This window comes from Hyla sarda, chromosome 3, assembly GCF_029499605.1.
Source record: "Hyla sarda isolate aHylSar1 chromosome 3, aHylSar1.hap1, whole genome shotgun sequence".
Classification (NCBI taxonomy): domain Eukaryota; kingdom Metazoa; phylum Chordata; class Amphibia; order Anura; family Hylidae; genus Hyla; species Hyla sarda.
The window spans coordinates 14,639,103-14,660,806 of NC_079191.1; the positions used below are offsets into that span (position 1 = coordinate 14,639,103).

The 21,704-nt window shown below is 45.8% G+C and overlaps 1 protein-coding gene across 9 annotated transcripts in view; it reads right to left on the minus strand.

Moving 5' to 3' along the window:
* Positions 1–21,704, minus strand: part of NCOA1 (nuclear receptor coactivator 1) — a 554,024-nt gene that overhangs the window by 14,397 nt on the left and 517,923 nt on the right. For 8 of the 9 annotated variants that reach the window (XM_056563793.1, XM_056563794.1, XM_056563799.1 and 5 more), the window contains 3 exons: positions 17,890–18,057; positions 13,059–13,179; positions 1,192–1,342 (listed from right to left, as the gene is read on the minus strand). In XM_056563793.1, the coding sequence (XP_056419768.1) occupies positions 1,192–1,342; positions 13,059–13,179; positions 17,890–18,057 (440 nt within the window). The remainder of the gene's footprint in view (positions 1–1,191; positions 1,343–13,058; positions 13,180–17,889; positions 18,058–21,704) is intronic. The other variant, XM_056563800.1, reaches the window with a different exon arrangement.

Below are 21,704 nucleotides of genomic sequence, written 5' to 3' on the forward strand. Positions count from 1 at the left end.
CTTGTATATAGGAGCAGTATTATAGTAGTTATATTCTTGTATATAGGAGCAGTATTATAGTAGTAATATTCTTGTATATAGGAGGCAGTATTATAGTAGTGATACCCTTGTATATCGGGGGCAGTATTAAAGTAGTTATATTCTTTGTATATAGGAGCAGTATTATAGTAGTTATATTCTCGTATATAGGAGCAGTATTATAGTAGTTATATTCTCGTATATAGGAGGCAGTATTATAGAGTGGTCCCTCAACATACGATGGTAATTCGTTCCAAACGAACCATCGTTTGTCGAATCCATCGTATGTTGAGGGATTCGTGCAATGTAAAGTATAGGAAGTTATACTAACCTGTCCCCGCCGCTCCGGACCACGTCCTCACCGCTCCCGATGCTGTCCCAGGGGCTCCCGATGCTGTCCCGCTGCTTCGGCATCTTCTTCGGGATCCTCCGGCTTCTTCCGCATCTTCTCCAGGGTCTGGGCCTCGCTTTCTGGTGACGTTATTACGCTGCTGCGCCGGCATGGCGTGCATAGCGACATAATAACGACACCGGAAAGCGAGGCCCGGACCCTGGAGGAGATACAGAAGACGCCGGAGGATCGCGAAGTGGACCCGGAGCAGCAGGGATAGGTAAGTGAACCTGCCCGGGATGCTTAAACTGCTATCCGCCAGCAGCTTAAGCATTTTGCGCTGTCTGATAGCAGTTAATGCGATGGTCCCGACATATAAAAGCATCGTATGTCGATGCTGACATGGACATGCGTTGGCCTCTGAGAGGCCATCGTATGTCAATTTGATCATATGTTGGGGCCATCGCATGTCGGGCGGTTACTGTAGTTATATTCTTGTATATAGGAGCCGTATTATAATAGTTATAAGTTTATTACAGAAGCCAACGGCTATCCAGGCATTTTGGCCATAATTTGGAGACTCGCTTATGATAAACCCTAAAAAATTGCGGGAGGTCGCCTGTCCTCAGCTTCTATTTGGTATTGAACCTATGGAACTAAATTTTGACCGAGGTCCTGAATGCAGACTTTTGTGAAATATCCAGACTCTAGCTTAATCTACTTCTCCTGTCAATGTATGTCATCACCAGAGCTTAGCCTGCAGCCTCCTGACATTGAGTTTGTCCATGAAGGACTCTCCATTTCAGCAGTGTGGCCATGGGCTTTCTCTACGTCTTCCATACCTGCACTAGCTTGTCAATTCCCAGGGCTCTGTCAAGTTCGGCCAGCTCGTTCTCGTCTTTGCCGTTGAGGTAGGATACGAGCTGCTCCAGCAGGATCTTCTCGTCGTCTCGCCCCTCCACGGTGGTTGGAGAACATAGAAAGACATCAATCCTACCGGAAGGAATACAAAACAGATATGAAGCTTCAGGCACAACAGCAGAGGTTATCAGCACTAAGTCAATGACACGAAACGTTGCCTACACGAATTGTCCTTGTTTTTGGCACAGAGAAAGCAAATTGTCTAAGCACATTAGTAGCTTGAGACACACAAGTGGTGAACGAGGGCCATCGAGGCCTTACCCTGCTGAGACAATTTTCATGTGATTTAGGTTCCTGTCTATACAGTTTTCCTATGACGCCATGGGCAGCTCATTTCTTTCCATTGTATCTACTCAAGGACGAGAAACGTAGGAGGACGTCACCCTTGTTCACCCATGGAACGTCTGACTGTACTGCCCACCCCTTTTTTTTGTATTATGAAGCTGCACACAGGTAAATATCATGGGACATAAGTGTTAGGGTAAGGCTTTGTGCCAAAACACCTCACCACCCAAGTCCAGCATTGGAAATCTACACATTGGTGGAGGTCCTACTGGACATTCCCATCCCTTGAATCTAAGGGGCCATTATGAGAATAACTATGCCTTGACCCCACACCCAGCAAATGCTCCCCATTGACTCCATTTACTCACTACAGGACAGATTAACACTTTACTTTAAGGCTAGGCATGCTACTACCTCTTGTGTATGCTATTTTAATAGACTACAACTACCCGATGCCAAGAAATGTGCTGGTGTTGGGCACGGTAGGCTGGCATAAACTGCTGAGTCGACAATTGGGCACCACTGCTCGTTGTGGAGTCTAGTAGGGAAAAAGTAAAAAAAAGGGAGGACAGTGCCTAGTATAACACCCATGGAACCATTGTCACAACAAGGACAGGGAAAGGTCGGCTCTTCAAAATGGCCGCTCACCTGGTCACAGAAGTAATGTGCATAACACCCCAATGGGGTACCAATAGTCTTTTGGAAGCGAACTGCTGAGCCCAAAGGTGGAATGGGAAGGAAGAAACCTTCTCCCATGTGGAACATGAAGAAAAATGCAGGAATAAAACCTTTTTTGCGGGCGCTGTTCTTGGTTCCAGAAATTTCAAGCCAGATGCTGGAGGATGGTTAAAGTGCTATATAGCACTAAGTTTAATGATGAATAAATAAAAACCAGTGATGTGTTTCGGAGGTACAGTCCTCCTTCATCAGACTGGCAACATGCCAATCTGAGGAAGGAGGACTGTACCTCCGAAACGCGCCATTGGTTTTTATTTATTCATCAATAAATGTAGTTCTATATAGCACTTTAACCATCCTCCAGCATCTGGCTTGAAATTTCTGGAAACCAAAAACAGCGCCCGCAAAAAAGGTTTTATTCCTGCTTTTTTTTTTTTTACACGTTGTGGAAAGTGTAATCTCTTTTTCAGTATGGCAGTGCATTGTTTGCACTTCAGGGATTTCAAGTGTTTGAAGTGCATGCATGACTTTGCTTGCCGACCCCATTAACCTGTTCCTGACCCGGATTTTTCCTACCACGTCTCTCGCCCAGCCTACTTTCAGCTGTTCTTACCATAAATTGGGGATTTCTCTGGTTGCCTGACTAGTAAAGGGTGGAGAATAGCAGATACATAGACTCCTGGAATTATTTTCTGTCTTGCTTCTTTCAACACCCTCAAGCCCAACTTGGTCTCACTTCTCGTTGTGCCACTCTAAGTCCCAGTCCAGATGTTCTGCTCTCTCCACCCCGAACTTGGAATTAGAATTTAGGTACAGTCTTGGACTAGAGTCTGTAGGGACACCAGTAGTAAATTCTTAATAAATATTAAATATAAAAAATATAAATATAAATTCTCCACCCTATAGCAGTCAAACTGAAGGTTCAAAGATGGCCACCAATGGACCTGGAGTACAGAAGTGGTAATGATGACCCTCAGAACTTTATTCAGGTGATATTTAGTAAGTAAAGAACCTATGGTGCTCAGGGTCATGGGCAGAAGTATAGCATTTCATGGTAGTACAAAAATTTAATATTGTATCTATGTTAATGTATTAGGTTGAGGATCGCCCCCCCTATATCCTGTACTGTGCACAGGATAGCTACAGTCTTTACAACATCAGGGGGTTAACTCTGCTAATCTGGTAAACCCAGCTTTGTGTCCATTCCGCAAGTGGCGTATAAAGCATAATATGTAAAGAATTAAATAGGTCACCGGTGACCCAGGGGCCCCGAACCTCCTACACGACTCCATTGCCATGCTATTCCTGAGTGTTTCCAATATATAAGGTATCAGGTCCCCTTAAAAAAAAAATCCTATAATTACACCCAGGACCATTTAGGCTAATAAAATCCTTCGATGTGCCAGGGAAACAGAAGGCGGCTTTGATAGCGAATACGTGGAGTGCACGCTTCCCCCGGACTAGTGATGTTTATCCTTTTAGTGATAGATGAGTACCAGATGTGGAGACCCCGAGCTGAAAATATAAAAACAAATGCTGGAGCGGCCATAAGAACGCGGCTCCATGAAGAAGAAATCTTCCCAGCTCAGCGCTGCCCTGAGCCGGATTAACTCATTCACAGCTGGTGCATTAGATGGGCACTGCCAACGTAACAACAATCTAAAAGAGTCAGAGCAATCTGAATTTGTTACAGAAAGAAGTTCTGTTTATGGTCCCATAAAGCTGATGGTTGTGTGATGCCAACCCATAGGGTAAAAGGCCTCTTCCACCAGGACTTGAGGTGCTTGAGAGTCCAGTTTTGCAGTTTTCTTTCCAACTACAGTATAAATATGTTGGGTAGTTTCCTAATGCTGCAATATGGCGCACAACTGTTGCAGAATTTTATTAGATTCTTACAATGACCCAGGAACCAGTTTCACCATGATCAGGTGTGATGTTGTCGTTTGCAGCAACTTGACCCCCACCATGTTACATCATATAGTAACCAAATAATACAGTCACACAGTGTCCAAATAATACCACCTAAGTAAAACTGGAGGTTCCAAGATCCTCTTCAGTAATGTCAGTTTATGTGCCCTATTATACAGCCAGCCCCTATCGCTTGTGCTCTATTTCTATTATCTCCTAGACGTGTTATTAGATCTTAGAACCTCAGGAACGTTAGATGTACCTTGTCCTTTAAAGAAGGAACTGCTGAAAGGAAGGCAGGTTGGCAGGGTTGACTTCTGGACCAGGGGGTAAATACGATTATTTGGCTCGAAAGACGCAATCCCGGAGACTTCAGATCGTAAATCAATGCTGTCTTTATTGGGTTAAGAATGGCAGTTTACAGCATGGACAATGCGTTTCAAAGGTTATACCTTCTTCTTCAGGTCCAGTTACATGTTGTACATAATTCACACTAAATATACACCAAATAAAATTCAAAAAGCGGCAGGAGTGAGGGTCACGGGGTCAGTGGTGACGTCACTTGGCCCTGCGGCTCCCTTCATGGTGCCGTTCAGATTGTGGTTCACTGCATGGTATTTTTAACATCAATGATTTTTTTCCCATTGAAATCAATAGGCTGGTTAGAGCCTATGTATAATCCATGGCTGGGTACCAATGCTGGGCAGCAGGGTGCACGGTTGTAGCTCAGCATTGGTACCCAGCCATGGATTATACATAGGCTCTAACCAGCCTATTGATTTCAATGGGAAAAAAATCATTGATGTTAAAAATACCATGCAGTGAACCACAATCTGAACGGCACCATGAAGGGAGCCGCGGGGCCAAGTGACGTCACCACTGACCCCGTGACCCTCACTCCCGACGTTTTTTTAATCTTATTTTGTGTATATATAGTGTGAATTATGTACAACATGTAACTGGACCTGAAGAAGAAGGCATAACCTTTGAAACGCATTGTCCATGCTGTAAACTGCCATTCTTAACCCAATAAAGACGGCATTGATTTACGATCTGAAGTCTCCGGGATTGCGTCTTTCGAGCCAAATAATCGTATTTACCCCCTGGTCCAGAAGTCAACCCTGCCAGGCTGCCTTCCTTCCAGCTGTTCCCTCCTGCATCTGCACCGCTGCCTCAGCGGGACCGACGTCCGGCTGCCTCCCGACACTAGAATACTTTTGCAAGGGCTAATCAGTGTTGTGCCTACCCATACAACACATAAAGGTGAGCAAACTTTACCTAAATCCTAACTTGCATCCCATATCATCTGGGATTAACCGCACTATCAGCGCCGCTTCTGGTTTTTTTTTTCCCTCTCTCGATTGTCCCTTAAAGAAGTATTCCAATGTACTTGATCAATATTAGGTGGATGTTCAACCATCAGTACCATAGACTTTGAATGGAGTGGTAAAGGGCATGCTCTAATGCCTATTCAAACTCCTCTTAACTTTGATAATGCAGCTGTCAATTCCATTCAGTCTCCTAGCTGTGATCATATAGCCAGTAGGGATGAGTGACCGGTTTGGTGAATCCCAACCAACCAAGTATTTATCACTGGTCAATGTGATGAATACTTATGTTTGAAGTAACCTGAGAGACGGCTGCTCCCATGTCTTTGGGCACATCTAAGCCAGTTTTCTGTCTCCCATAGACAATAATGGAAGGGCAGCCGTAGAGTTCTACACTAGGAAACGGCATCCTAACTTCCACTGATCACACATCACATCTAATCCTGACTAATGCATTGTAATGAAGGAATGAATGAGCTAATGAAGGAATGGCGGGATGGGTCTTGACATCAACGTAAGGCATCTGCACAAGTCTGATGGTAAGTTGCAGCCTATTTCCGCCAACAGAGGTCTCCAAACTATTGACATCCAAATGTTTCAAAACTATGACTGGGCATTCAAGTCGTAATTATGTAACATCTGGGGGGCCCTGGCTGTCCAAACATGCTGTTTTAGTTTTGCAACATCTAGAGGTCCACAGTTTGGACAACATTACCCTAGAACGTGGGCTATCGGCTGCCGTATCCTATTGTCATACAGCACTGCAACTCTACCAGCAAACATTAGGTGGCAGCATCCTTTCTCGTTGTTTCGAACAAGCAGCTTACTGTAAGCAATGCAGGCCGAATACAAGAGAAAAAAAAAAGGAGAAGAAGAATTCAAAGCCTTTTGCGACGATCCTATTATGCCCTGGGAACTCAGGTGCCTTTGATTTCCTCTAAAAAAAGCACCAAAGGAGAGCAAAGAACGCCTGAAGGGGATTATCGGTGCATACTCCCTGGGGGGAAAAACATGTGATCCCATTGGTCTGCCCTAAACTCCCTAGAAACTTCCCAGAGCTTTTTAAGGAACAGAGACCTAAAGAATAACAGACTGCTGTAAGCTTTCTAAAAATAACCAGGCGGGCCGTGCAATGTTTTGTGCTCCCTGTCCTCAGAAGACCCCACCGATGAGGTAGAGGCTTCTATAATGGCTACACAGATCTATGGCTTTATGTTCCTCCTGGACACTTGCTGCAATAATGGAGTCGTAGGCGGTGGATATATTATACACACACGCAGTTTTCGAAGGCATGCAACGTGCTCCGCCGAGCCTCATTCCTTAAGTTTCCTTCTGCTGGATTTCAGGCAGTAAAGGACAACATATGTTAGGGGCCCAGCGAAGGGTTGGGACAGACCTAAACAATACTGCAGGCTATGCGGAGGGAAGACATTTCCCCCCCCATTGAACGGGGAGGGATGTGATTTATATCCCTCAAGCTTCACAAATACTTAAACAAATGTGTTATAGGAATTTAATCCAACATCTGAAAAAAATTTGTAGAAATCTCTGTGGCAAGGTGCTGAGATGAGCAGAGAGCTAGGCTTTTACCCCACCAGGCATGATGTTTCCTGTAAATAATTGGAGGGGGCATCTAGAGTGACCCTTGTTCCTAGAATATGATCAATGGAGGTCATGGTACGTAGATGACGTTTCAGATGAACAAATTGTGGTAAAGAAGTTGTAGCATTTACCACTTGAATGTAGATTGACCCTTATTCTTCAGGAACTTAGATAGTAGCTTCTCAACTCAGAATATGATCACTGGAGGTCATGGTACATCGATGACGTTTCAGATGAGCCATTTATGGTGGAGAAGTTGTAGCATTTCCCCCTTTTGAGCAGAGGGCCCAGATGATAGATCCTAAACTCAGAATATGATCATGGGAAGTCATGGTTCATTGATGACTTTTCTGATGAGCAACTTGAGGTGGATAGTTTTGGCATTTACCAGTTGTGAGCAGATTCTTCAAGGGCCCCAATGGTAGATTCTCAACACAGACATTGATCATGGGAGGTTGTGTTATAGGAATTTAATCCAACATCTGAAAAAATTTTGTAGAAATCTCTGTGGAAAGGTGCTGAGATGAGCAGAGAGCTAGGCTCTTACCCCACTAGGCATAATGTATCCTGTAAATAATTGGAGGGGGCATCTAGAGTGACCCTTGTTCCTAGAATATGATCAATGGAGGTCATGGTACGTAGATGACGTTTCAGATGAACAAACTGTGATAAAGAAGTTGTAGTATTTACCACTTGAATGTAGATTGACCCTCATTCTTCAGGCACTTAGATAGTAGCTTCTCAACTCAGAATATGATCACTGGAGGTCATGGTACATCAGATGACGTTTCAGATGAGCCATTTATGGTGTAGAAGTTGTAGCATTTCCCCCTTTTGAGCAGAGGGCCCAGATGATAGATCCTAAACTCAGAATATGATCATGGGAAGTCATGGTTCATTGATGACTTTTCTGATGAGCAACTTGTGGTGGATAGTTTTGGCATTTACCAGTTGTGAGCAGATTCTTCAAGGGCCCCGATGGTAGATTCTCGACACGAACATTGATCATGGGAGGTTGTGGTACATCATGGACATCTTCCAAATGAATAGCTTGTGGTCTTCATTCTTAAAGGGGTACTGCGGCCCTGAGACATCTTATCCCCTATCCAAAGGATAGGGGATAAGATGTCTCACCGAGGGGGTCCCCAGCAATCTTGTGTTCGCCACCCACCTGTTTGAGCTGCACGCCACGGTGCCAGCTCACAAACAGCTGGGTGGCGACCATGGGGCCAGAGTATGGTGGCGTCATGACTCCGCCCCGGTGTGACAGCATCACCCCCCGCCCCCGCTATGCAAGTCTATGGGAGGGGGCATGACGGCCATCACGCCCCCTCCCATAGACTTGCATAGCGGGGGCGGGGGGTGATGCAGTCCCTTTAAATCAGGCCTCAAATTGTATATTTAAAGGGTAACTCCACCTTCTATCAAAGGCAACATAATGTAATGAACAAGATGCAATCAATGTCTGGAGAAATGTCTCACCAACCTGTTGGTGGAACATCTATCACTATTTTTTTCTATCACTAAGACATTAACCCCCTGCAATCCAGTAATATTATTCAAAGGGGCAAAGCTGTGACAACCTCTTATTTATTTTAAAGGGGTACTTGGGTGAAAAACTAAGTTTTTTTTTTCTAATCAACTGGTGCCAGAAAGTTATACAGATTTGTAAATTACTTCTATTTAAAAATCTTAATCCTTCCAGTACTTATCAGCTGCTGTATTCTCCACAGGAAGTTGTGTATTTCTTTTCTGTCTGACCACAGTGCTCTCTGCTGACACCTCTGTCCATGTCAGGAACTGTCCAGAGCAGGAGAGGTTTGCTATGGGGATTTGCTCCTACTCTGTACAGTTCCTGACACAGACAGAGGTGGCAGTATAGAGCACTATGGCCAGACAGAAAAGAACTACACAACTTCCTGTGGAGCATACAGCAGCTTATTTGTACTGGAAGGATTAGGATTTTTAAAATAGAAGTAATTGACAAATCTGTTTAAACTTTCTGGCACCAGTTGATTACAAAAAAAAATTGTTTTTCACCGGAGTACCCCTTTAAAATAAATAAGAGATTGAGAACTGTGGTAAGACAGGAAATAACTACACAACTTGCTCTGGAGCATACAACTGCTGATAAGTACTGGAAGGGTTAAGATTTTTAAATAGAAGTAATTTACAAATCTGTATAACTTTTTGCCGCCAGTTGATTTATAAAATGTGTTTCCCACCGGAGTACCCCTTTAAAGGGGTCATCTAGGAAAAAACTTTATTTATATATATATCAACTGGCTCCGGAAAGTTAAACAGATTTGTAAATTACTTCTATTAAAAAATCTTAATCCTTTCAGTACTTATGAGCTGCTGAAGTTGAGTTGTTCTTTTCTGTCTAAGTGCTCTCTGATGACACCTGTCTCGGGAACCGCCCAGTTTAGAAGCAAATCTCCATAGCAAACCTCTTCTACTCTGTGCAGTTCCCGAGACAAGCAGAGATGTCAGCAGAGAGCACTGTTGTCAGAAAGAAAACAACTCAACTTCAGCAGCTGATAATTATTGGAAGGATTAAGATTTTTTAATAAAAGTAATTTACAAATCTGTTTAACTTTCTGGAGCCAGTTGATTTTATATATATATATATATATATATATATATATATATATATATATATATATATAAAGTTTTTTTTCCTGGAATACCCATTTAATGGTAAAGAAAGGAAACTCTGATTGGTAACTTATATAGGACTACTGTTACGCCTAGCGCTCCGGGTCCCCGCTCCTCCCCGGAGCGCTTACGGCGTCTCTCTCTCCGCAGCGCCCCGGTCGGTCCCGCTGACCGGGAGCGCTGCACTGTCATGGCCGTCGGGGATGCGATTCGCACAGCGGGACGCGCCCGCTCGCGAATCGCATCCCAGGTCACTTACCCGTCCCGGTCCCCTGCTGTCATGTGCTGGCGCGCGCGGCTCCGCTCTCTAGGGCGCGCGCGCGCCAGCTCCCTGAGACTTAAAGGGCCAGTGCACCAATGATTGGTGCCTGGCCCAATAAGCTTAATTGGCTTCCACCTGCTCCCAGACTATATCTGTTCTCTGTCCCTGCACTTCCCTGCCGGATCTTGTTGCCTTAGAGCCTAGTGAAAGCGTTACTGTGTTTATCCATACCGTGTACTTGACCTCCTGCTTGCCTTATTGACTACGATTCTTGCTGCCTGCCCCGACCTTCTGCTACGTCCGACCTTGCTTTGTCTACTCCCTTGTACCGCGCCTATCTTCAGCAGTCAGAGAGGTTGAGCCGTTGCTAGTGGATACGACCTGGTCACTACCGCCGCAGCAAGACCATCCCGCTTTGCGGCGGGCTCTGGTGAACACCAGTAGTGACTTAGAACCGGTCCACTAGCACGGTCCACGCCAATCCCTCTCTGGCACAGAGGATCCACCTCCTACCAGCCGGGATCGTGACAGTAGATCCGACCATGGATCCCGCTGAGGTTCCCCTGCCTTCTATCTCTGATCTCACCACGGTGGTCGCCCAGCAATCCCGACAGATCGCCCATCTAACCCACCAGCTGTCGGAAGTGTCCACCATAGTGCAACAACTTCAGTCGCAACTTCTGCCTCTGCTACAGCAGCAACCATCTCCTCCGCCAGCTCCTGCACCCCTTCCGCAGCGAGTGGCCACTCCTAGCCTCCGCTTGTCCCTGCCGGACAAATTTGATGGGGACTCTAAGTTTTGCCGTGGCTTTCTTTCGCAATGTTCCCTGCACTTGGAGATGATGTCGGACCAGTTTCCTACTGAAAGGTCTAAGGTGGCTTTCGTAGTCAGCCTTCTGTCTGGAAAAGCTCTGTCATGGGCCACACCGCTCTGGGACCGCAATGACCCCGTCACTGCCTCTGTACACTCCTTCTTCTCGGAAATTCGAAGTGTCTTTGAGGAACCTGCCCGAGCCTCCTCTGCTGAGACTGCCCTGCTGAACCTGGTCCAGGGTAATTCTTCCGTTGGCGAGTACGCCATCCAATTCCGTACTCTTGCTTCTGAACTATCCTGGAATAATGAGGCCCTCTGCGCGACCTTTAAAAAAGGCCTATCCAGCAACATTAAAGATGTTCTGGCCGCACGAGAAATTCCTGCTAATCTACATGAACTCATTCATCTAGCCACTCGCATTGACATGCGTTTTTCTGAGAGACATCAAGAGCTCCGCCAGGAAAAAGACTTAGATCTCTGGACACCTCTCCCACAGTCTCCATTGCAATCTACGCCTAGGCCTCCCGCCGAGGAGGCCATGCAAGTGGATCGGTCTCGCCTGACCCAGGAGGAGAGGAATCGCCATAGGGAAGAAAATCTTTGTCTGTACTGTGCCAGTACCGAACATTTCTTGGTGGATTGCCCTATCCGTCCTCCACGTCTGGGAAACGCACGCTCGCACCCAGCTCTCGTGGGTGTGGCGTCTCTTGATTCTAAGTCGGCTTCTCCACGTCTCACGGTGCCCGTGCGGATTTCCCCTTCAGCCAACTCCTCCCTCTCAGCCGTGGCCTGCCTGGACTCTGGTGCCTCTGGGAATTTTATTCGTGAGTCCTTGGTGAATAAATTCCGCATCCCGGTGACCCGTCTCGTCAAGCCACTCTACATTTCCGCGGTCAACGGAGTCAGGTTGGATTGCACCGTGCGTTACCGCACGGAGCCCCTCCTAATGTGCATCGGACCTCATCACGAAAAAATTGAGTTTTTGGTCCTCTCCAATTGCACTTCCGAAATTCTCCTTGGACTACCCTGGCTTCAACACCATTCCCCAACCCTGGATTGGTCCACAGGGGAGATCAAGAGCTGGGGTTCCTCTTGTTTCAAGGACTGCCTTAAACCGGTTCCCAGTACTCCCTGCCGTGACCCTGTGGTTCCCCCTGTAACCGGTCTGCCGTCCTGCCATAAGAAGTGCCTCTCCCCCCCTCCCAGTCCAGTCAGGCAAGCCTCGGTGCCTCCCCATGGCCCCCGTCCTGGTGTCACACTGCCCCGTGCCAGGCCTCGCCCTCTGCCCTCCCTCCCCATTCCCACTCCTGCTGTACTGCCTACCGTTGAGGAAACCCTCCATTCTTTCCCGGTGTCCTCATCCCAGGGGAGGCAGTTACCGGACAAAGAGAAGGGGAGACCTAAGGGGGGGGGGGTACTGTTACGCCTAGCGCTCCGGGTCCCCGCTCCTCCCCGGAGCGCTTACGGCGTCTCTCTCTCCGCAGCGCCCCGGTCGGTCCCGCTGACCGGGAGCGCTGCACTGTCATGGCCGTCGGGGATGCGATTCGCACAGCGGGACGCGCCCGCTCGCGAATCGCATCCCAGGTCACTTACCCGTCCCGGTCCCCTGCTGTCATGTGCTGGCGCGCGCGGCTCCGCTCTCTAGGGCGCGCGCGCGCCAGCTCCCTGAGACTTAAAGGGCCAGTGCACCAATGATTGGTGCCTGGCCCAATTAGCTTAATTGGCTTCCACCTGCTCCCAGACTATATCTGTTCTCTGTCCCTGCACTTCCCTGCCGGATCTTGTAGCCTTAGAGCCTAGTGAAAGCGTTACTGTGTTTATCCATACCGTGTACTTGACCTCCTGCTTGCCTTATTGACTACGATCCTTGCTGCCTGCCCCGACCTTCTGCTACGTCCGACCTTGCTTTGTCTACTCCCTTGTACCGCGCCTATCTTCAGCAGTCAGAGAGGTTGAGCCGTTGCTAGTGGATACGACCTGGTCACTACCGCCGCAGCAAGACCATCCCGCTTTGCGGCGGGCTCTGGTGAACACCAGTAGTGACTTAGAACCGGTCCACTAGCACGGTCCACGCCAATCCCTCTCTGGCACAGAGGATCCACCTCCTACCAGCCGGGATCGTGACAACTACACTCAATAAACACTGATCTGTCCCTTTAAGGAATGCCAACTCTGCCGTCTCGGACATTTGTACACATATCTGACCAATTCTTTATGGATCATCACACACTTGGACAATTTGCGGCTACTCACTCTTCCTGTGTGCTCGGAGCTCCGCGGTTCTGTAAAGCCAAGCTGTCCGACCACGGCATCTGGTCAGCAATTCCCGACTGTCCAAACTGGTCTGCGATTCCCAAGTCCGAGTCCGGCAAACCTGAAGAGATAGGAGAAAAAACCCTGATCAGGCTGGATACGCACTGAACGATATAATGTATACACTACATTTCAATACAAAAATATATAGAAACCAACCCCTAATACTTGTTAGGGTTCTTGTGGCTGCAATGAGTGGATCCAGCCGATAGGTGGCACTATAGGCCATTATTATGAATGCGATTGCTATGATTTTCCATGGTCAGTGTAAATAAACCTTTGGCGATCGGCAAAAAAAGGTAAATCAAAAAAGTTATAATAAAAAGGCATACAAAAAGATAAACAAGAATTCGAAAGATCGTACACATTAGTTTACTACCCTTTAAAGGGGTACTCCCCTGGAAAACAATTTTTATTTATTTATTTATTTTTTTTTAAATCAACTGATACCAGAAAGTTAATCAGATTTGTAAATTACTTCTGTTTAAAAATCTTAACCCTTCCACTACTTATTAGCTGCTGTGTGCTCCACAGGAAGTTCTTTTCTTTTTGAATTTCCTTTCTGTCTGACCACAGCGCTCTCTGCTGACACCTCTGTCCATGTCAGGAACTTTCCAGTTTGCTATGGGGGAATCTGCATCTTCTCTGGACAGTTCCTAAAATGGACAGAGGTGTCAGCAGAGAGCACTGTGGTCAGACAGAAAGGAAATTCAAAAACAAAAGAACTTCCTGTGGAGCATACAGCAGCTGATAAGTACTGGAAGGGTTAAGATTTTTTTAAATAGAAGTGATTTACAAATCTGTTTAACTCTTTGGCATCCTTTAAATAGTCCCAGGAGGACACTGGATAGTAGCTATTTACTATATATCTATCCTTGTGCGCTGTCGGGGTCAGCCGCGCCCCCCCCCTCGTGACATCAGGCCACGCCCCTCAATGCAAGTCTATGGGAGGGGGCAAAGCCCCCTCCCATAGACTTGCATTAAGGGGGCATGGCCTGACATCACAAGGGGGCGTGGCCGACCCCAGCAGCACGCACACAGTGTTCAGAACTAAATGTTTCGAACGCTGGCCGGTGGAGTACCCCTTTAAATGCTACAAACACAGTGCAATAAACAGAACTCCGTAAATTTATACATTTAGGAAGCTATGGGTTCCCTCCCTGGGGTGACACAAAACATGTGTCATATTCCTGGACAATGTCTGCAGTGTGGCCAGAGGCATTATACTACTGAAAGAGGCCAATGCCATTAGAGGGCCTCCTTAAATGGGGGGCTTTGACTGGGCAATTTCACACTGCCGTTGCGCCCCGTCGAAAACTTTTTTTTTTTAAATCAACTGGTGCCAGAAAGTTAAACAGATTTGTAAATTACTTCTATTAAAAAATCTTAATCCTTTCAGTACTTATTAGCTGCTGAATACTACAGAGGAAATTATTTTCTTTTTGGAACACAGAGCTCTCTGCTGACATCACGAGCACAGTGCTCTCTGCTGACATCTCTGTCCATTTTAAGAACTGTCCAGAGTAGGAGAAGATCCCCATAGAAAAAAATATGCTGCTCTGGACAGTTCCTAAAATGGACAGAGATGTCAGCAGAGAGCACTGTGGTCATGATGTCAGCAGAGAGCTCTGTGTTCCAAAAAGAAAAGAATTTCCTCTGTAGTATTCAGCAGCTAATAAATACTGGAAGGATTAAGATTTTTTAATAGAATTAATTTACAAATCTGTTTAACTTTCTGGCACCAATTGATTTTAAAAAAAGTTTTCCCATTTAATGAGCCTTGGTCCCCCATGATCATGTCCTGGTCACTGTTCATCCTTCCTTGAACCATTTTGGTAGGTAGTAACCACTGCACACCGGCAAGATCCCAGAAGACCGTCCGGTTTGGAGATGCTCTATTAAACCATTACAATTGCTCTTTCCAATTTGTATTGCATTAACGGGGTATTCCAGTAAAACCACGCCCTCGTCACACCACGCCCCCTCCATGCAAGTTTATGAGAAGGGGCGTGGCGGCGGCTTCCACGCTCCCTCTCATAGACTTGCATTGAGGGGGTGTGGCGTGACCGTGATTTCATGACCCCTGCACCCAAACACTGGGGGCAATGGAGTACCCCTTTTAAAGAGGTATTCCAGTTAAAACAAAAAAATTCATATCAACTGGCTCCAGAAAGTTAAACAGAACTGTAAATTACTTCTATTAAAAAAAAAAAAATCGTAATCCTTCCAGTACTTATCATCTGCTGAAGTTGATTCATTCCTTTCTGTCTGACCACAGTGCTCTCTGCTGACACCTCTGTCTGTCTCAGGAACTGTCCAGGTTTTCTATGGGGATTTGCTTCTGCTCTGTACAGTTCCTGAGACAGACAGAGATGTCAGCAGAGAGCACTGTGATAGGAAAGAAAAGAACAACTCAACTTCAGCAGCTGGAAGTACTGGAAGGATTAAGATTTTTTTTTAATAAAAGTAATTTACAAATCTGTTTAACTTTCTGGAGGCAGTTGATATGAAAAAAATCGTTTTTAACTGGAATACCCCTTTAAAAGGGGTACTCCATTGCCCCCAGCGTTTGGGTGCGGGGGTCATGAAATCACTGTCATGCCACACCCCCCTCAATGCAAGTCTATGAGAGGGGGCATGGCAGACGCCACGCCCCCTCTCATAGACTTACATTGAGAGGGTGTGGTGTGACGAGGGCAAGGCCGTGACGTCACGACACCCCCGCGCAGCCCGCACCTAATTTCCGAACGCTGTGGCAGTGGAGTACCCCTTTAAATTCAAGAACTGACTGATCTCTTGCTTCCTTATCTATATCCCACCCCAGATAGACATCGTTGTCACCAGATAACCCATATTTTCCCTTTCCCCTGTAATGGCTGATCGGTGTAGGCCCCACATATCAGATTAGAGATGTCCGGCCGGGGCCCCGCGTGGCCGGCTCTGTGTTCAGGCACTTTCCATACACATTATATAGGATACGTCTTAAAGAGACAGGACTGTATTTACACACATTTGCACAGTCAGCTGCCAGCCATAAGTGCGGATCTACAGGGTACGTGAAGGAAAACGAAGCCCCGTACTTCCCTAACAAAGAGGGTTAAAGGGGTACTCCGGTGGAAAACTTTTTTAAATCAACTGGTGCCAGAAAGTTAAACAGATATGTAAATTACTTCTATTAAAAAAATCTTAATCCTTCCAGTACTTATTAGCTGCTGTATACTACAGAGGAAATTATTTTCTTTTTGGAACACAGAGCTCTCTGCTGACATCACGAGCACAGCGCTCTCTGCTGACATATCTGTCCATTTTTTAGGAACTGTCCGGAGCAGCATATGTTTGCTATGGGGATTTTCTCCTACTCTGGACAGTTCTTAAAGTGGACAGAGGTGTCAGCAGAGAGCACTGTGGTCATCATGTCAGTAGAGAGCTCTGTGTTCCAAAAAAAAATATTTCCTCTGTAGTATTCAGCAGCTAATAAGAACTGGAAGGATTAAGATTTTTTAATAAAGACAAACAAAATATTTATTAAAAAAATCTAATAAATAAAAAATAAAGATTTTTTAATAAAAGTAATTTACAAATCTGTTTAATTTTCTGGCACCAGTTGATTAAAAAAAAAAAAAAAAAAAAAAAAAAGTTTTCCACCGGAGTACCCCTTTAAACTGCGCCGGGACCCTCATAAACCTGCTGGTGAATGGTAAATATATTAAGAATTGTAGATCTTAGGGGAAGGAGAAACATTGGAAGAAAGGGAAAGAACACAATATTTGATACAGAATTTGCACCCGGGCTCAGGAGCTTCAAATGAGGCCTTTGCCTAAAATGTTCTTTTTAGATCGGTTACCATGTGTTATGTTGAGGACTGTGTTTTAGGTGATAAGGGTCCCTAGAAATATGTTGTTTCAGGTAACATCTACTGTTGTGAATCTTAGGACTGTGGTCAGACTGCCCAAGAGAGAACATTCCAGAGATGCAGCACGAGAGAAGTCATAGTAATAATAGAGATCAGAGGTGTTGGAAGGTAAAGCGCTGTGGATAGGTTTGACACCTAAACTTTTGGATTGGAATGTCAAAAAAAAAAAAAGAGGCATAAGATAAACCCCACTATTGCCCCATAGGGAGTAATCCTAACAAGGTGATAGATAGCGATGGATATTAAAGGGTTAATCCCCTGGAAAACATCTATATATATATATATTTAAATCAACTGGTGCCAGAAAGTTAAACAGATTTGTAAATTACTTCTATTTAAAAATCTTAACCCTTCCAGTACTTATCAGCTGCTGTATGCTCCACAGGAAGTTCTTTTCTTTTTTGGATTTCCTTTCTGTCTGACCCCAGTGCTCTCTGCTGACACCTCTGTCCATGTCAGGAACTGTCCACAGCAGGAGAGGTTTGCTATGGGGATTTGCTCCAGCTCTGGACAGTTACGAAAATGGACAGAAGTGTCAGCAGAGAGCACTGTGGTCAGACAGAAAGGAAATTCAAAAAGAAAACTTCCTCTGCAACATACAGCAGCCGATAAGTACTGGAAGGGTTAAGATTTTTTAATAGAAATAATTTACAAATCTGTTTAACTCTCTGGCACCAGCTGATAAAAAAAAAAAAAAAAATGTTTTCCTGTGAAGTACCCCTTTAAGTGGTCTTAATACCTACAGTATAACACTACTCCAGTCCAATCCATATATAAGGGCAAAAACATCAAGAGTCCAGACGGGGGAGATTACTATTCTTCTTATTCCCTGCTATACAAGAAATTGGGGTTACATACCAGGATCTGTCTGAAATGTTGGCGCTCCAGGTAAAACTCCACGACCCTGCTCCGGTGTCAGTCCTGACCGGGGACTGGTGTCAGTAGGTGCAGGGAATGGATTCAGTTCCGGGTCTAAAGACTCACAGAATCCAAAGGGAGAATGAGTTGGGTTGATGCCATTGTAATCTAAGGAGTAAGGAACATGCATGTGTGTGGTTAGAGTCATGCCATGTACATGCAATATCTATGCATCCAGCCAACCATGCAAGCAATAAGAAGGTACTAGAACGGAAAGGTTTCCACAAACACCCTCAGCCTACTCCACGTTATGTTCTTTCTTAAAAATCCCAAGTTAAAGGGGTACTCCGCCCCTAGACATCTTATCCCCTATTTAAAGGATAGGGGATAAGATGTCTCATCGTGGGGGTCCCACCGCTGGGTAAGAGGGATGGGGAGGTTAAATTCTCGTTTTGTGAATCTGTATTAAAAAGAAATATGACAATAAAAATTATATATATATATATATATATAAATAAAAAAAAGCCTGCACCATAGACCTTAAAACAAAGAACCTACACAGGTGAGCTCACACTAAGGACCTTTACTTAGGAACCTAGACCAATGACTCGACACCAATGAGCCTACATGGTTGAGTCCACACTATCAACCTACACTTAGGAGCCTAGACCAACGACTCTACACCAAGGAGCCTAGACCAATGACTCTACACCAAGAAGCCTACAGTGGGGAGCTTACAATAAGAACCTAGGCTTAGGAGCGTAAAACAACGACTCTACACCAAGGAGCCTACAGTGGGGAGCTTACAATAAGAACCTACGCTTAGAAGCCTAGACCAACGACTCTACACCAAGGAGCCTAGACCAATGACTCTACACCAAGGAGCCTACAGTGGGGAGCTTACAATAAGAACCTAGGCTTAGGAGCCTAAAACAACGACTCTACACCAAGGAGCCTAGACCAATGACTCTACACCAAGGAGCCTACAGTGGGGAGCTTACAATAAGAACCTAGGCTTAGGAGCCTAAAACAACGACTCTACACCAAGGAGCCTACAGTGGGGAGCTTACAATAAGAACCTACGCTTAGAAGCCTAGACCAACGACTCTACACCAAGGAGCCTAGACCAATGACTCTACACCAAGGAGCCTACAGTGGGGAGCTTACAATAAGAACCTAGGCTTAGGAGCCTAGAACAACGACTCTACACCAAGGAGCCTACACCAGTGAGCTCACAATAAGAACCTACACTAAGCAGCCTAGATCAATGACTCTGCACCAAAAGCCTACACCGGTGAGCCCACAATAAGAACCAACACTTAGGAGCCTAGATCAATCACTCTACACCAAGGAGCCTACATGGTTGAGTCCACACTATCAACCTACACTTAGGAGTTTAGACCAACGACTCTACACAAAGGAGCCTACAGTGGGGAGCTTACAATAAGAACCTACGCTTAGAAGCCTAGACCAACGACTCTACACCAAGGAGCCTACACCAGTCAGCTCACAATAAGAACCTACACTTAGGAGCCTAGACCAACGACTCTACACCAAGGAGCCTACACCAATGAGCTCACAATAAGAGCCTACACTTAGGAGCCTAGACTAACGACTCTACACCAAGGAGCCTACACCAGTGAGCTCACAATAAGAACCTACACTTAGGAGTCTAGACCAACTACTCTACACCAAGGAGCCTACACCAGTGAGCTCACAATAAGAACCTACACTTAGGAGTCTAGACCAACTACTCTACACCAAGGAGCCTACACCAGTGAGCTCACAATAAGAACCTACACTAAGCAGCCTAGATCAATGACTCTACACCAAAAGCCTACACCAGTGAGCACACAATAAGAACCAACACTTAGGAGCCTAGACCTATGACTCTACACCAATGAGCCTACACTTAGGAGCCTAGACCAATAAACTCCATACCAAGTAGCCGACACCAAGGAATTATACTTTATTCACGGTTTAACAACTGGTAATTAATACCCCAATTTCCCATTCACCAAGAAGCCAATATTAAAAACTCAGTAATGGTCTAGTAGTTCCAGTTCTAATTATTTATAATGATGTATGCCAGCCAGCATGAAAACAGTGCAATTGTGTAATGCAAATCAAATGATCAGCTATGTGCGTCTGCAGTCCACACAGTCACAGCCCCGTGTTTAATACCAGTAGTTAAAGGGGTACTCGGGCGCTAAGACATCTTATCCCCTATGCAAAGGATAGGGGATAAGATGCCTGATCGCCGGGATCCCGTCGCTGGGGACTCCCGTGATCTTGCACGCAGCACCCCGTTACAATCAGTCCCCGGAGCATGTTCGCTCCGGGTCTGATGACTGGCGATCACGGGGCCTGAGCATTGTGACGTCACGGCCCCTGTGCGACGTCACGCTCCGTGACCGCTGCCACGCCCCCTCCCATAGGCTTGCATTGAGGGGGCGGAGCATGATGTCACGCGGGGCCGTGACGTCACAATGCTCCAGCCCCGTGATCGCCAGTAATCAGACCCGGCTGGAGCGAACATGCTCCGGGGACTGATTGTAAAGGGGTGCTGTGTGCAAGATCACGGGGGTCCCCAGTGGCGGGACCCCACGCGTTCAGGCATCTTATCCCCTTTGGATAGGGGATAAGATGTATTAGTGCCGGATTTACCCTTTAAGCAATAGTGTGTCTAGTAAGGCAATAGTGAGTACTGCAGGCGCACACATAGCTGATCATTGGCATTAAATAGTTGCAAATTTTTTATGCCAGCTGGCAGAAATTTGAATTAATTCTAAGGCTTAGAATTACTGGACCATTACTGGGGTTTTTAATATTAAGCTTAAGTTGAAATAAAAGTTTTATTTTAATACAGTTTTTGGTAAATGGAAAATGAGGGTATTATTTTTTTGTTTGGTAAACAGTGAATCAAGTATAATTCCATGGTGTAGAGTCATTTGCCTAAGCTCATAAGTGTAGGTTTTTTTGGTATTGGCTCTTGATGTAAGCTTCTTGGTTTAGGTTTCTTGTTTTAAGGTCCATGGTTTGGGATCCAGGGTGTAGGCTGCTTGTTGTAGACTCCTTGGTGTGGCTTCCTTGTATCTTAGGCTTTGTGGTGTAGAGGTAGACTCTTTGGCGTAGAATCCTCGAAAGCTCCTTGTTGTAGGCTCCATGGGGTAGTCACCCCGTTGTAGGCTCCTTGATTCTCAGGTGTAGGTTCTATGGCATAGGTTCCTTGTTGTAAGCTCCATGGTATAGGTTCTGTGGTGTATGCTGCTTGGTTTACACTACTTAGTGTGGGCATCTGTAGTGTAGGCTTAAGCTGCTTTCACACTATGAGCATTCATCCGTTATTAAAGTCCATTTTCTGTGTAAAAACGGATGTATAATAACGGATGAAATAATGGGTGCTAACGGCTGAATAAATATTCATCCGTTAAGACCAGTTATCCCTCATGTATGGCCTAACACCTCTGCCTACAGACTCCCACAGCTGGGACTACTACTACTCCCATCATGGAGCAGACTTCTTTCCATGATGGGAGTGGTAATTCCCCGGCTGCGGGAGTCTTCAGACAGCTGGGGAGGCTACATTAGTGTTTGTACTACAACCCCCATCATGGAACAGAGTCTGTTCCATGATGGGGGTTGTAGTACAGGCGCTGAGGGATTGATCGCATGGGGTTTCACTTCTGAGACCCAATGCGATCCGAAGTTATTGAGCAGGGGAGCGGGCGGCATGGTCCGCAACCTTGCGATGTATCGTGTGTTTTAACTTTCATTTTTGAATCCCCTGCGGGGAGCCCTGAGTGGCCGGTGCT